We start from the raw sequence: 17005 nt of genomic DNA on the forward strand, positions 1-17005 counted from the left end.
GAGGAAGAAGTTGTTTGTGATGATGATGATGATCCTTTAGATTTACCCCCGGAAGAACCTTCAAATAATACAATTGTAAAGGCACCGGAAGAACTTTCAAATGATATAATTGAGAAGGCACCGGAAGTACAACAAGAAAGTGTTCAACAAGAAAGTGTACAACAAGAATCAAACACCAATGATCTACCAAAAGAATGGAGAACTCATAGAGATCATCCTATTGATAAAGTTATTGGTGATATTAGTCAAGGAGTTGCAACAAGATTAAATCTCAAAGATGCTTGCTTACACATGGCTTTTGTTTCTCAAATTGAACCTTCAAAAGTTGATGAAGCCTTAGGAGACGATCAATGGATAAATGCAATGCAAGAAGAATTAAATCAATTCGAAAGAAATCAAGTTTGGGAACTTGTTCCTAGACCAAGTAATAAACATATCATAGGTACTCGATGGGTGTTTAAGAACAAACTTGATGAGAATGGTATAATTGTTCGAAACAAAGCAAGATTGGTGGCCCAAGGTTACAATCAAGAAGAAGGAATCGACTTTGAAGAAACATTTGCTCCGGTTGCAAGGTTAGAAGCTATCCGTCTTTTACTTGCTTATGCATGTTCATTAAATTTTCAGCTTTATCAAATGGACGTCAAGAGCGCATTCTTAAATGGCTACATCAATGAAGAAGTCTATGTCAAACAACCCCCGGGATTTGAAGACTTCAAGAATCCTTCACATGTCTTTAAGTTGAGAAAGGCTCTTTATGGATTAAAGCAAGCACCTAGAGCATGGTATGATAGACTTAGCAATTTTTTGTGTGAAAAGGGTTTCGAAAAGGGTAAGGTTGATAAAACTTTGTTCATTAAGAAAATCAAGAGTAACACTTTATTGGTTCAAGTCTATGTTGACGATATCATTTTTGGATCAACTAACAAAGAAATGTGTGAGGAATTCTCATTGATGATGCAAGGAGAATTCGAGATGTCTATGATGGGAAAGATGAATTACTTTCTTGGACTACAAATTAAGCAACTCAAGGATGGAATCTTCATTAATCAATCCAAATACTGTAAAGAACTATTAAAGAAGTTTGATATGGATAATTGCAAAGCAATGAATACTCCAATGGGCTCCGGTACATATGTTGATCAAGATGAATCCGGTACTCCAATTGATATTACTAAGTATCGAGGTATGATTGGTTCTTTATTATATTTGACGGCAAGCCGTCCTGACATAATGTTTAGTGTTTGTCTTTGTGCTCGCTTCCAAGCAAATCCAAAGGAATCACATCTTATGGCGGTTAAAAGGATCATGAAGTATCTCAAAGGAACAACCAACGTTGGCTTATGGTATCCTAAAGGTAGTGTTTGCAATTTAATTGGTTATTCTGACGCGGATTATGCAGGATGTAAAACTGATCGTAAAAGCACAAGTGGTACTTGTCATATTCTTGGAAATGCATTAGTATCATGGGCTTGTAAAAAGCAAGCATGTGTTGCTCTTAGTACGGCCGAAGCAGAATACATAGCAGCGGGTAGTTGTTGTGCACAAATTCTTTGGCTTAAGCAACAACTTCGTGACTACGGACTTGATCTCGGATGCATTCCTCTTCGATGCGACAATACAAGTGCTATAAATATTACAAAGAATCCAGTCATGCATTCAAGAACCAAACACATAGACATTCGACATCATTTTCTTCGCGATCATGTGCTTAAAGGAGATGTTGAAGTCACTTTTGTAGATACTCATAATCAACTTGCGGATATCTTCACCAAGCCTCTCCCAAAAGAATCTTTTTACAAAATTCGACGAGAGCTTGGAATTTTAGACGAAGGTGATGTTTAAAATATGTTCATACATCAAAGGTACATGTTTCTAACATTTTATGTGATAAAAAATGCTTTATAAATGTTCATTTATTATGACTTGATAATTTTATATGGTATATATGCTTTATATTTCATAAAATAAAAGTTTTTTGAAATTTTCACTCCAGGAACCGGTTCCCATGTAGGGACGAACCGGTTCCCCATACTAATTTCCAGAGGCGTGTTTTCTTTGTGTCTCAGGAACCGGTTCCCATGTAGGGACGAACCGGTTCCCACGTACATTTTTCCAGATTTCACCTATTCCTTTTTGGCTGTACGTGAAAGGTTTGTGTGGTTAATCTTTCTCTTCCTTATTTTATTTTCTTTTCTTATTTTATTTAATACACATTATACCACTTCACACCACACATTTATTCTCTTTTACTCTCATTCACACACTTTTACTTTCATTATTCACATTCATTCATCTTCATCTTCTCCAAACACCCTTCCACCTCCATAGTCAAACCCCAATCAAAGCTCCATTATCTCTCCATAACTCTCCAAATTTAATTACCCACTACCTCTAAACACTATATAATCCTCCACTCTTTCACAAAATTCACTCAAATCCTTCTCCACTCACCAAATCCTAAAATCCCAAACCCTAACTTTCAACTCCTTTCAACAATGGCACCCAAAGTTTCAAGAAGTGCAAAGGGAAAGAACAAAATGGGAGAGACAAGTGAAGATCCTCAAGAGATTCAACCAACGGTCAAGAGTCGGAGACTCACATTCAACATCCGGAGTCGAAAACTCCTTGCGGCAAAATACGGTAAACTACCCGATTTCCCTAATCACAGCTTCAATTTTCCGGGTAGACTAGCTAATGCAGGGGTAGCTAATTTTGTGCTTGACCATGGTGATTATTATCCGGATTTGGTTAGAGAGTTTTACCACAATCTTAGGATAGTGACCGATGAATTTGATGATTTCACATTATTGTCAAAAGTTTCAAATAAGGAAATATGCTTAGATGTTGAGGAATTTGGAAGAGTATTAGGAATTCCATCTCAAGGCTTAGTGCTCCTTCAAGGTAACATACCGGAGGATTGGCAACCGTATAGTAAGATTGATGTTTTTGTGGATATGTGCCGACCAACTCAACGCGAGTCAGTTCGCCAACAGCTTGCTATCAAATTTAACATGTTCGGTTCAAGCTTATCGGTGAGTGATAGGATGCTCCATCTTATCATTGCTTATGTTTTATTTCCAAAGAATTCTAACCATTCCAGGGTCAATGAGTTCGAGTTGATGGTTTTGCTTGCTCTAAGGCGGGGTATTGAAGTCAATTGGGCGCTTTCAATTATGCGCCACATGCAGCTTATGGCTTCCCTTAAAGGAGGCTTACCTTATGCAAGGGCCATCTCTCATATTGTTCGGAATGCTGGTGTTCTCCTCCAACGAGAACCAAAGAAAAATATGGATGAACAAGAATGTGCCATCACCACCGCTACTGCTCTTAAAAATACAGGAATAGTTACGGATCGTGAAGGTAGATTCGTTTACAAAGTTGATTTTGAGCCAGCCGTGCCACAAGATCCTCAACGTCCCGAAGGTGGATACACAATGGATATGATGTTTGCCAAGCTTTGTTCTATTCAAACATCCATTGATAACAACAAGAGGGAGAATAACTATGAGCATAACCTTATAAGAAGACAAATGCGGGAAATTCAAAGGACTCAAAGGCGTATCTTAGCTCATTATGAGGGAGAGGAAGGAAGTGATGAAGAAGAAGATGAACAAGATGATGATGATGATGAAGAACACATGGATGAAAGTGACTAATTTATTTCTTTTAAATTCTATGTCATGTTTTCTTTTTATTATTAAGTTTTTATTTATGTTCTAGACAATGTTCCAATCATGTTTGTGATGTTTAGGACTATTTCTGTTTTATGTTGTAACCGTAAAAAACTCCGTTTCGTATTGTTTCTAGTATTTCATTTGTGTGTTAACCTTTGGTACTTTACATTGTGTGTGTTATATTTCACATATTTTTTTCTCGCTTTTTCCCCATCCTTTTTGATAATAACAAAGGGGGAGAAGGATATGCTTGTATTGTTGTTGTTTTGTTTCAAAGAAAATGCAGGCCATTGTTAAAATTATCAAATGAAACTCATCACCATAAATCAAGGAATCATGGATTTAGGGGGAGTCTCTAACATAGGGGGAGCCTTGCATTGATTCAAACACTTTTTCAAAAGCACAAAACAACTCTCTTCAAAAACGTTTTCAAGTCTTGGTTGTCATCATCAAAAAGGGGGAGAATGTAATTGCAAAGCATCTCAAGCATAGTTTGTTTTGATGAAGACAATATGGACATCAAGCTTTCATAAAGGATGTGCAAAAAGAATCTCAAGTCTTAAGCAAAGAACACACAATTTCAAAGTCTTGAAGAAATAACAAAGATTCAAGAATCAAGCAATAAATGGCAAAGGTATAAACAATACTCACTTTGACATATAATTGTTCACAAAATATACTCTCATGCATATCATAATCATGAACAAGTCTCATATATCAAAGAGTTCATTTAAAACCTTTTTCATAGTTAAAATTCAAAATAAAGGTTTTAGGAACCGGGTTGTCCCTATGGGGGAACCGGTTCCCAGCATTCTCAAATTTCAGCAATCTGTGGTTTACTATGGGGAACCGGGTTGTCCCTATGCAGGAACCGGTTCCCACGTTCAAAATTTGAATATTTCTGCTGTAACGTTCAGCAGGAACCGGGTTGTCCTATGCAGGAACCGGTTCCTACTGAACCAGTGTGTTTTTCCATTGCATTTTACACTCAAACGAAATTGTCTTTATATCTTTTAAACATTGCATTGTTTCATGGAATAATAACCTTTTGAAGAGGTGTTTTACACACTATATATTACACATCTTTCATATTCAAAAATCACCTTCTTCATTAACAATTCATAAACCATATTCTTCATCTTTCAATATTCTCAAGTGTTCATAAATTCTCATTTTCAAGTGAAACTTTCCATACACATTTTCATTGAGAAATCTATTCAAAGTCTCATGCATACATTGTGAACATTTATATTCATTGTTAGAATTGTTTATTTGAAGAAGAAGATCAATCCAAGATTGATAGTGCTATACAAATTTCATCTAAATCTCTTGTATAAATTCAAAAGTATTATCTCCTTACTATCCAGGATTGTTGGAAGTAAGTGTTGTGTTTGAAGAGGATTGTTCTTCACTCACATTAGTATTGATTTGATCTTAAAGGTGTTAAGAACCTTTGATCACCCTATAGGTTAGATAGTAAGCATAGGCTTGTACAATAATTCTAACTATAGTGAAATCTCTTTCGTGTTTGAAAGGGGACTGGAGTACTCTCGGATTGTGAGGGGAACCAGTATATATCGTTGCGTTCTTTACTTTTCCGCACTTTATTGCATTCATCACCATTACCAAAGAAAAGAAAAGAACCTTACAAAAAACCTTCAAACACTTAACCAAAAATTATTAGAAGTATTCTCATAAAACCGATTAAATTTTTGAAAACCTAATTCACCCCCCCTCTTAGGCGCACTCTTATACTTACAAATACAATCAAACCAATCGTTTAACCAAAACGACGGTGTTCACAGGTTCCATGTATCATACATAATGGCATAACAGTTTCACACATGGATATACTATTTATAGTAGCAATAGGCATTCTATTCAATGCATAACATATTAATTAATAACAATCGAAAGGACACAAATCCTCATGATAAATTGATATTCTAGTTTGGGGACCTATCTTATCAAATAGTACGTATTACTAGCTTTCCAACGATATAAAGTTTGCGCAAAACGGACTTACGACGCAAAAGTTATGAATTTTCGAAGTTATGGAAAATCTGCCCAAACAGCAATGTAACGGGTTACATGAATCATGTAACCGGTTACATCACTGTAAAACTGCGTTTTTCACCCTTTTTCACACATGTAACCGGTTACATCAACCATGTAACCGGTTACATCGCTGACAGACCCAAAAATTCTGCATTTAAGAGTTCTAAACCAGTCCCAACATCCTATAGATGTTCCCCCATGCTTGTATAACAGTCTAAACGAAGTTGTAACACATAAACACATTTAGAAACATCAGTAGACAGAGATTATAGCAGAGTTAACATGATTAGCATTATTGATTCACTCATAATCCCTAAACCCCAATTGGAACCCCACATGCAAAAACCCCATGTTTACTAACTAGGGACTCACCTTTAGAGATGAAGGAGATGATGATGAAGCTGTAGCAAGATGGAGATGATGATGGAGGTAGAGCTTGGACAAATTCTATTGCATGCAAAAATGGAGCTTTTTCTCTCTTCCTCCCTTTTCCACGTTTCCTTCTTCTCCTTCTATTCTTTCCAAAATTCTGGTTTTGTTCAAATGGTTAGGGTCATGAAGAAAAACCAAACAAGTCTTAATCTCATTTAAGTGGGAAATGTCAATATTGCCCTCACTCTTACTAATTGGCATGATTTATGTGATAGACCTATTAGCAAAAGTGTGTATCATACTTGTCCATTACTTATATCAATTTAATTTAGAATTGGTAATTGGACAATTATAATACCGGGTATTACACCAAATCAAAGAACTTAGATAAAAAGGGAAGTTATGATCCTTGTTTGCTATCATGTTATCGGAGCCTACAGGCTTAGTATGGTGTGTATATGTACCATGCAACACCAAACACAATCCTCGTTATTCTTCAAAAATATTTTACACTGAGAGAGTGAGAGTGCAATACTTTAAGTTCTTTTTATTTTTATTTTTAGTAGTTTCTTTTCTAATTATATATAAAAAAATTCAAATAATAAACAAATACAGTAAGTAGCTTATGTTTTTTCTTTTTATAAATATTTTAAAAACTATGTAAATTAGTGAATTTTTAACGAGGAACAAACAGGGTCTAAGAAATAACACAATTCAATTCAGTAACAACAATCTCCTTCGCCAGTCGCCACCACCACCACCACCTAACTCCGGCTTCCTCCGCCGCCGCCGACTCCACTGCCACCACCTAACTCCGTTTTCTCCGCCACTTCCTATCCGCCGCTACTATCAGATCCTACAGCCGTATACTCGAAAACAATCTCCGCCGCATTAGTTGAACTGCTCGATATCAACAAAAAAAAACCAGAGTCGGTGCATTGGAGTGAATCGGTGTTTTGATCCACAATTCAGTCCGAATCATCATCCATCGATAATTAACAATGGAAGATGATTTCGAATGTTCAATTCCAGTTGCAAGAGGTGGACCAATTTATGTTTCAAATATGGTTGCCTCTGTCACTAGGGTTCCTCTTTTTCAGGATTCACTTCAATCTGAACTTCAGAGTCTAGAAGCTGAGTTACCTCAAGATTCTTCTCATGATTTATCGTATGTAATGCACTCTTGTTCTTCCTCTCTTTTGTTGTATGCTGCAACTTTTATTCTATGCTCACCGATTTATTCACAGGGTTGATGATCTTAAAGTTTATACAGATGATGATTTGATGGACATGGCTTTGAAACAAGTATTCCAGGATAAAGAGAACAATGAAAATCATCCACCATTGAATCAACCTAATGCAGAGTCAGTTATTTTCCTCATTATTCTTATGTGTCCCTTGCTTGGTAGTTGTGTTAGCTGAATTTGATTCTGGAATATGATAGAGAATGAATTAGAATTATAGTCACGAATGGTTATATTTATCTGTGAATTTTTATTGTGTGTTAGAGAATTATATATAGTTGTACTCATGGTTTTAAATTGGGGTTGCGGGTGTTGCGATTGCGTCATTGCAGTTTCTGTGATGCCTGTTGCAGCATGAATTTTGATTGGAAAGAGTTTGAAATACACCATTGAAAAACACTTGGGATCTGTTTGCAATTTGGTTTTTGGAGGGGAAGGCTTTGGATGATTACAATTATATTTTGATATATATTTGATATTTTAAAAAAATTTAAAAAATCAATATAATAGTATGATAGTATATACTAATGTATCATGTTTTTCATATTATAATTTTAAATATCAAACTTTAATTTCTACCGATCAAAAGGCTATTGGTTTTCTGAATGTGTGATTATGTGATTCCCCGCCTGCAGTAAAACCCAATCCATTGCAAACTACTACACATCCTCCTACACAAACAACAGACCAGAGCCCGCCGTACCAATTCTTAAAGCCATTTGACTTTGCATTTTTTGTTTTGTTATTCAATTCCTTATTGTCCCATTATACTAGTTATAGAAGCTAATTGATATGAATAAATAAACACTCGTCATCATTCTATAAATAACTTCCTCATGAATAAAACTTCTGTTATGATGAGCGGATAGTTTGTTAGAATCTTTGGCTATATGTACTCCATTGGAATATGTGACTAACAAGGTACATGATGGATCTCAGAAACCTCTGTTAATTGGTGACTGTGTAAGCACCTAGTTTTGTAGGATAGTTTGTATTTCTTTCCACGTCAAGATTTTGGTTGATAAGAAACCACAGGCTCCTAAGTATGTGTTTAATGGGATGAAAGAAAGCTAATTGTCATATGATTGAATTATAATCATTCATGCTAGCCTGACAAACTAGCTATAAACCTCCACCTTAATAAGATAGCAACACCCAATACACCCAACAAATACTACAATCAGGTATAGTATAGCCATAGAAATCAAGGGGAGTCCTCTAATATAGATTTAGCAAAACAATAAAGAAGCTATTAGCTATACATACCTCACAAAACCTAATGCAGAGTCAGTTATTTTCCTCATTATTCTTATATGCTGATTATTGTATTGTTCCCTTGTTTCGTATTAGTGTTAGCTGAATTCAGTTCTGGAACATGATAGAGAATGAGTTAGAATTATAGTCATGAATGATTATATTTATCTGTGAACTTTTATGGCGTGTTAGAGAATTATATATAGTTTTTCTTAGTTTGTTAGTGTAAATGCTTATTATTATATTAATGAGAATATAAAAATTGTTCTCTCTAAAATAGATAGAGTAAAAACATATAACCTTCATTAATATAATCAAGATTGAGTAAAGAAATTCTTGTTGGATTTGGTTGCAGGTGTCAGAAGAAGCGCTTCAAGAGAAAGGGTAGTGGAACAAATAATCCTATTCTTGATGTATGTTAACTCTCTAAAAGTGTTAATGCTTCTCTGTTAACATTTGGTGCTTATATGTTCTTCCTCTTGTCACTTTCACGTCTGGGGCATGAATTTATTATATTAACGAGAACCTAAAAATTGTTATATCTGAAATATAAGTTTAACAGCTTGTCCTGGTTTATGAAAAGACCTAAATCTTTCTTGCACAAACTAAGCCATTTGGTTTCAGTTTTATTCATATGTTCCAATTAAAATGTTAAATCTTTTGTCAGCTTATATGATCTAGTCAGTATAAGCTATTTGTCAAGTATGTCCTCATCCGATAATTATTTTTTAACTGTCGTTGCTTATAATTGGACTAAGTTTTCTGTTAGCAATAGTTAGTCATATAATGTAATGCTAACTTTTAGAAGTTACTTCACATTGGACTTTACGATGAATGTGTGCTCTCTGATCTATTTATTCAGCTATTGAAATATTCTTAAAGCTTGTTCTTTATTAAATTTGTGTCATCTAATAAATATATCTATATCTATCCCTGTAATTTTTGGGGGTTATGTTTCTTATATTTAATCAATGTCCAGAGTAATCGTATAGAAAAGGTGGAGGAGGTTGTAAGAATCAAACAGAAGCAGGAAGCAGACAAGGCGGAAGTCAGACTTCATTCATTTGAGTTAGTATTTTGAAAAATTTATGTGAATGTGATTATTCCATTTTATATGTGAGATACTAAGTTCTAATTCAGGTCTCTTGTCCTTTGGTTTAGTCCTCTTTGCAAGATCGATGAACTCACCAACAAGTCAGTAGGAACTGAAAGGATGATGTCTCTTAGGTCCACAAGTTCTGCCCGAAAGGTTGCCAGAAATTCCTATCTGATTATTGCTTTTAGTTGTTCTGTTCTAACTTCTGTATCCTATGTTTAGATAAGCTAAGCAATTATTAAAGTTGCAGCCTTTTTTATCTATGCCTTCTAAATTGCTTGTTGACATACCTATTTCAGTTAGATCAGCTTTTTATTTGAATTTTATCTCAAAATGAAAAAGTTTAGAACAGACTAAAACCACTAAAAGAAATAGAAATCAAATCAGGAATTATTTGAGGGTTCCTTCTATTGGTGATACACTTTACTTATTCATTTTGTATCCATGAGCAAATCCCATGTGGCAGATTACTAACTTAGGTTGGTTTTATGCAAAATTGGTAATGTGAATTCCAGGATTTTATAAATATTCTTGTTGATAGTTTGATATTTTCAAACCAGTATTGAAGTTGTATGCATTTCCCCTCTCGTTTTTTTTTCTTTTCATGTTCATATTTCCTATCTTTGTTCTGGTTTAATGTTTTCCAGGTGAACACAGCGGGCCTTCAGGAACACATACCTGTGCAAAATCCAGAAGTTGTTCTCTTTGTAGAGATTTACCATAATGTTCGAAAAGGTGTTAAGGTATTCAATGTCATGCCAACATGACTATAGTAATGTTTTAATTTTGAAAATGAATCTTGGATAACTATCATCGAAATTAACATGTAGGGTTTTTGTTCTTTTTTCTTTTGGGTAGATCCAAGAGTTGTTAGTTCTTGGTGGACAGACCTTAGCAGTACTGAAGGACAAGATCTGTTGCTCAACGGACCAGATTATGCAAAAAGCTGGACAACATGATCCTTCTGGTTATTTTCTCATTGAGGTAAGCACCTATACTTCCTCTTGTGACAAGATGATTATTTCTTCATTGAATTTGATGAAAACTAGTTCTTTGCAGGATGTATTTTACACTGATTTGAGGGATCCATCTGCTATTGATTTGACCAGACCCATAATTGATTGGCTCCGAAATTCCAAGGAGGAGGCACAAAAGAAATGGGAATGTATTATAAATGGAAAATTGCAGCAAAAACAAAAGGCAGTCATTGGCGAAGCATCTGCATCACACGTGCCTCGTTTTGCATCTGTTCAGATGCACATGACACGTTTTTGTGACTTAAGCTTTCGACTTGGTGCTGGATACCTTTATTGTCATCAGGTACTTTCTTTTATTTTTCCCGGGATTATTGTTTTGCCGTTGTTGTTGCCTTTACATTGTCAATTGATAATTGTTAGAAATTAGATATTTAACGAGGCGCATTCTGTATCTGCGTGCAGGGTGACTGTACCCATACCTTAGTAATACGAGATATGAGGTTCATTCATGCGGATGATGTACATAATCAAGCTGTTTATCCAATAGTCACATTTCAACTGAAGATGCTTTTTAAAAAATGTAGAGTTTGCAAAATATTCAGAGCTACTAAGGTCACAGTGGATGACAAATGGGCACCCGAAAACCCTTGTCATTTTTGTGATGAATGTTTTTCCTTACTTCACCTAGCAGAGGATGGCTCGCCATTGTATACTAACTTCGTAGAATATGATTATAATCATGATTAATTGTTGTTAGCCTTGAAGTGCACATACCGACTATATCACATTTTACAGTAATCTAATTCGTTATTCATTTTGTGTATTAAATTGTGTACCTTTAACAAAATAGTTTAACAAAATTGTGTATTAATTAATTAATAAATAATATAATTCAAAACATTTATTTTAACTTTTTGGTGTTAATGATTCACTTAAATTTTTCAATTAGTTTAAATTTATAAATTAATAAAATCAGATAAAAATTTCGATTAAAGAACCAGTTCCATTTGAAATTTAATGACATAATTCAACTTTAATAAAAGAAATGATTTTTATTGGCTACTCATAAAGAAAAACTTAACCATTAAATTACAATGATTATCTTGAATTCTATCATCACCAAAATTGCTATTGAATTGTCCTTGTAAAATTCTACTGTAGTCATTGAAAAAATTTTAAGCCAACACATAATCCACAAATTTACTTCACTTTTCTTGAAAATATAGTACAAAAGTAGATACGAACATACATTTCACCATTAGTATTTGAAAATATATATATTATTGAAAGGAATGGTAAAAAAGCTGTTGTATTTTATTCCTCAGCTCTAGACTGGTATATATAATGGTGGCTGATATATATATATAATGGTAATACAATAATGATATTAATTCTTTCCTTAATGGAGAATAAAGGGAAATAATACAAATAGGGAAATAATACAAATAGAAATAATATATTCCAACACCCCCCCTCAAGTTGGTGCATAGATATCTATCATGCCCAACTTGTCAATCAAATGCTCAAAGGTTGGTCTTGCCAAACTTTTGGTAAGGATATCTGCAGTTTGCTGATTTGAAGTCACAAAAGGGAGACATATGATTCCAGCATCTAACTTCTCTTTTATGAAGTGTCGATCAATCTCAATATGTTTGGTTCTGTCATGCTGAATTGGGTTATGAGCTATGCTAATGGCAGCTTTACTGTCAGAGTATAATTTTAATGGAAGCTCAATTTTCATCTTAAGTTCTTCTAGGACTCTAAGGATCCATAACCCTTCACAAATACCTTGAGACATAGCTCTAAACTCAGCTTCTGCACTACTTCTTGCTACAACTCCTTGTTTCTTGCTCCTCCATGTCACAAGATTACCCCAAACATAAGTACAATATCCAGAGGTTGATCTTCTATCAGTGACTGAGCCTGCCCAATCAGCATCCGTGAAGATAGACACATTTCTTTCACTAGTTTTCTTAAAATGTAAGCCTTTACCAGGCTTTCCCTTCAAATATCTCAGTATCCGGTAGACTGCCTCAAGATGTTCCTCGTAAGGAGAATGCATAAATTGACTTACTACACTAACTGAGAAAGCAATATCAGGTCGGGTGTGTGACAAATAAATCAGTTTTCCAACCAACCTCTGATATCTTCCAGTGTCAACAGGAACACTACCTTCTCCCCAAAGTTTAGCATTAGGATCCATAGGGGTATCTGCAGGACGACATCCACTCATTCCTGTTTCTTTCAATAAGTCTAGAATGTATTTCTTCTGTGAAACCACAATACCCTTCTTTGACCGAGCAACCTCCATACCAAGAAAATATCGCATGGATCCTAAGTCCATGATTTCAAAGTCTACTGCTAATTTCTCTTTTACTCTTGCCATTTCAACTGTATCGTCTCCAGTAAGGACAATATCATCAACATATACAATCAGGGCAGCCAATTTCCCATCATGGGAGAACTTTGTGAATAAGGTGTGATCATCCTGTCCTTGAATGTACCCTTGTTTCTTCATGGACTGAGTGAATTTTTCAAACCAAGCTCTAGGAGACTGTTTTAATCCATACAAAGAATTATTTAATTTGCATACATTTGATCCAAATTTGTCTTCAAAGCCAGGAGGAATGTCCATGTATACTTCTTCTTCTAGATCGCCATTAAGAAAGGCATTTTTAACATCTAACTGATGTAGGGGCCAATCCAGGTTAGCAGCAAGAGATAAAAGAATTCTTACAGTGTTCAGTTTTGCAACAGGAGCAAATGTCTCTGAGTAGTCTATACCATAGGTCTGAGTAAATCCTTTAGCCACCAAGCGAGCCTTGTACCTTTCAATGGACCCATCTGAATTATACTTCACAGTAAACACCCATTTGCATCCAACTGTCTTCTTGTCATTCGGTAGTGTCATAACACTCCAAGTTTTGTTCTTTTCTAGAGCTTTCATCTCCTCAAGTACAGCTTCCCTCCACTTTGGAATTTCTAGAGCAACCTGTACATTTTTTGGAATTTCTACACTAGACAATTTTGAGGTGAAGGCAGACAGAGATGAAGACAAATTTGAATATGATATAAAATTGGACATGGGGTGTTTAGTACACGATCTAACAGGTTTTCTAATGGCAACAGGATCATCTATATCAGGATACAAAATACGACTTTCAGAAACAGAGATGGACTTACCTTTCCTATTCTTAGGAGGTTGATCATTCCCCGGTTCAGATTCCTGACAGTGTGGAGATGTGGACTCATCCATTCCTTTGTGGTTCTTTTTTACAAAAACCTTCCCTTTCCAAATCCCGTTTCCTAATTCAAATCTGTTTTCCTGAAGTGACTCATTATTCTGTGGCATTTCAATTAGATCATCACTATCATCGTTTTCAGGAATTTCATTGTTTTCTACATGAGAAAATGTAGGCTCAGATTCGCAAGGATCGTTACTCATAACAGGAGTAGGATTAAATAAAGAATCATGGCCATTTTCTGTTGGTGCAGAAGTATAAGTCTCAGAACTTTGTGATACAGGCAAAGATAAATTATTTAAAAAACTCATGTTCTCAATTTGAAACAAGTCTTCCTTTATATCCCCCCCTTGATGAGTGTCATCAAAAAAAGGTTTATTTTCAAAAAATGTAACATCCATAGTGACAAACATTTTTTTGGTTTTTGGATCAAAACATTTATATCCTTTTTGGGTTGGGGAGTATCCAACAAAAACACACTTTATAGCACGTGGTTCAAGTTTTCCAACATTCTTATGTTCATGAACAAAAGCTGTGCAACCAAAGATTTTTAATGTTAGATCAGTTAGAACACGAGAACTAGGAAAACATTCTTTGAAAGTATTAATCGGAGTTTGAAAATTAAGAACTTTGGAGGGCATTCTATTAATTAAATATGCAGCTGTTAAAACGGCTTCGCCCCACAAATATTTTGGTACTTTATTTGTGAAAAGTAAAGCTCTAGCAACCTCCAATAAATGTCTATTTTTCCTTTCGGCAACTCCATTTTGTTGAGGAGTATTAGGACATGAACTTTGATGTACAATCCCATTTTTTTGAAAAAAATCATCCAGGATAGTGTTAAAATATTCTTTGCCATTATCACTTCTAAAGACTTGGATATTTGTTTGAAATTGATTCTGCACCATTGTAAAAAAATTCTTTACAGCCTGACAAACATCTGATTTCCCCTTTAACAAGTACACCCAACATACTCTTGTATGGTCATCTATAAATGTGATAAACCATTTTTTGAGAGAGAGTGTACTTGTACGGTTAGGGCCCCAAACATCACTGTGAATAATAGAAAAAGGTTTTGATGGTTTATAAGGCTGTATTGAAAATTGGGAACGATGATGTTTTGCAAACTCACATGCTTCACATTTAAACGAAGAAAAGTTCTTATTATGAAATAACTTAGGAAACAAGTGTTTTAAGTAACGAAAACTAGGATGACCTAATCTTAAATGCCATGTCATAATGTTTTCATCTATATTATTCAAAACAGAAAAAGACTCAAAACAGGAACTTATTGTTTTTGAAGGTAGTTGTGATGCAGATCCAATGTCAAGGTAGTAGAGTCCTCCACTCTCCTTAGCACTGCCAATCATCTTCCTCGAGTTCAAATCCTGAAAGACACAGTGAGATCGGAAAAAATTAGTTTGACAATTTATATCTTGGGCTAATTTACTGACGGACATTAAATTACATGATAAATTTGGAACATGAAGGACATTTTTCAGAGTTAACATTGGAGACAAGACAACTGACCCTTTACCTGCAATGGCTGAAAAAGAGCCATCTGCAATTTTTATTTTTTGGTTACCTGCACATGGACTATATGAAGAGAAAAAAATAGATTCACCTGTCATGTGATCAGAGGCACCTGAATCTACTATCCAAGTATGACTGGGACTGACACTAATAAATGCAGAATTACCTTTTGTTGCTATAGAGCAAGAAGGAGTTGGAGACTCGAGAAGTTTGTACAGTCTGTCTAGTTGTTTTGTAGTGAGTGGAAGCTGCGGTGAAGAAATTTGCTGCCCTTGATCAGAATTACTAGCCTGAAATGCACGACCACCTTTCTTCTTCCAGTTAGGAGGTTTCCCTTTGAGCTTCCAACAGGTTTCACGCGTATGCCATTCACGCTTACAGTGGTCACACCAAGGAACTTTGTCTACCCTTTTTTCCTCGTCAAGGTTCCTAGTAGCCAAAGCTGAGCCTTCAGATTCAGAGCTTCGTGGTGTTTTGCCCATCATAATACCTTGTCGTGCCTCCTCCCTTCTTATTTCTGCAAAAGTTTCACGAAGAGTTGGCAATGGTATTTTTCCTAAAACTCTACCTCTTACCTCATCAAGGTCTTTATTGAGCCCAGCGAGAAACATGAAGACACGATCATTTTCTTGTCTTTTGAGAAACAAAACACTATCTTCTGTACACCTCCAATTGTCATCATAACATAGATCCAACTCTTGCCAAAGGGTCAACAACTCATTGTAATAAGCAGTAACATTCATGTCCCCTTGTTTCGCATGCCATAACTTTGATTTTAAACCAAAAATTTGGGAAGAGTTTTGAATATCAGAGTATGTTTCCTTAACAGCTTCCCATACATCCTTTGCAGAAGGGAAAAACATATAAGGCTTACCTATTCCAGTTTCCATAGAGCTTACCAACCACGCAATAATCAAGGAGTTTTCAGATTTCCATTGTTGGTAAAGAGGGTCTCCTACTGCCGGTTCAGCTACTGCTCCAGTTAAAAAACCCAACTTCCCTTTGCTATCCAATACCATGCGAACTGTCTGGGCCCATTCATTATAGTTATTCCCATTCATCTTAGGAATATTGACCTTGAGGGAGTATGAGGAACCCTCTTGGTCATTGTCGCCTATATTGAAATAACTGCCATTGTTTGTGACACCCGATGTTTCGTCGCCGTTTCCGCCACCATTGCCATTTCCGCGGCCACCACCGTTACCGCGGTCGCCGCCATCACCGCGGCCACCGCCACCGCCACCGCCATTATTGGATCCGGTGTAGGCAAAACCTAGAGCGGGCCAATTCGTGCCGTGATTCGCCATAGGGATTAAACGGGTATGTCAATCGGAAGCTGTTGTGGAAGTTTTACAATAAACCCTAACCCATAGCTCTTGATACCATATTGAAAGGAATGGTAAAAAAGCTGTTGTATTTTATTCCTCAGCTCTAGGCTGGTATATATAATGGTGGTTGATATATATAATGGTAATACAATAATGATATTAATTCTTTCCTTAATGGAGAATAAAGGAAAATAATACAAATAGGGAAATAATACAAATAGAAA

General features: G+C 35.5%; 2 protein-coding genes across 6 annotated transcripts; one reads left to right on the forward strand and one right to left on the reverse strand.

Moving 5' to 3' along the window:
- Positions 1-6770: 6770 nt before the first annotated feature.
- LOC131626199 (snRNA-activating protein complex subunit) lies at positions 6771-11465 on the forward strand. Of its 5 annotated transcripts, none has more exons than XM_058897033.1 (9): positions 6771-7275; positions 7355-7471; positions 8961-9018; positions 9585-9673; positions 9767-9854; positions 10349-10444; positions 10560-10685; positions 10761-11021; positions 11141-11465. In XM_058897033.1, exons 1-9 carry the CDS (start codon positions 7109-7111, stop codon positions 11423-11425), a joined length of 1287 nt encoding a protein of 428 aa, XP_058753016.1. In that variant the 5' UTR covers positions 6771-7108; the 3' UTR covers positions 11426-11465. The 5 variants fall into 5 exon arrangements, with proteins under 5 accessions (XP_058753016.1, XP_058753019.1, XP_058753023.1 ...); XM_058897036.1 differs by having other exon boundaries at positions 7133-7279; XM_058897040.1 differs by having other exon boundaries at positions 7133-7275; positions 7372-7471.
- A 3836-nt stretch (positions 11466-15301) lies between these two features.
- Positions 15302-16760, reverse strand: LOC131645231 (uncharacterized). The gene is made up of 3 exons (XM_058915907.1): positions 15620-16760; positions 15451-15505; positions 15302-15308 (listed from the first exon to the last, which is right to left on the reverse strand). Exons 1-3 carry the CDS (start codon positions 16758-16760, stop codon positions 15302-15304), a joined length of 1203 nt encoding a protein of 400 aa, XP_058771890.1.
- Between the last annotated feature and the right edge of the window lie 245 nt (positions 16761-17005).

The sequence above is a fragment of the Vicia villosa genome, linkage group LG1 (genome assembly GCF_029867415.1).
Source record: "Vicia villosa cultivar HV-30 ecotype Madison, WI linkage group LG1, Vvil1.0, whole genome shotgun sequence".
Lineage (NCBI taxonomy): Eukaryota > Viridiplantae > Streptophyta > Magnoliopsida > Fabales > Fabaceae > Vicia > Vicia villosa.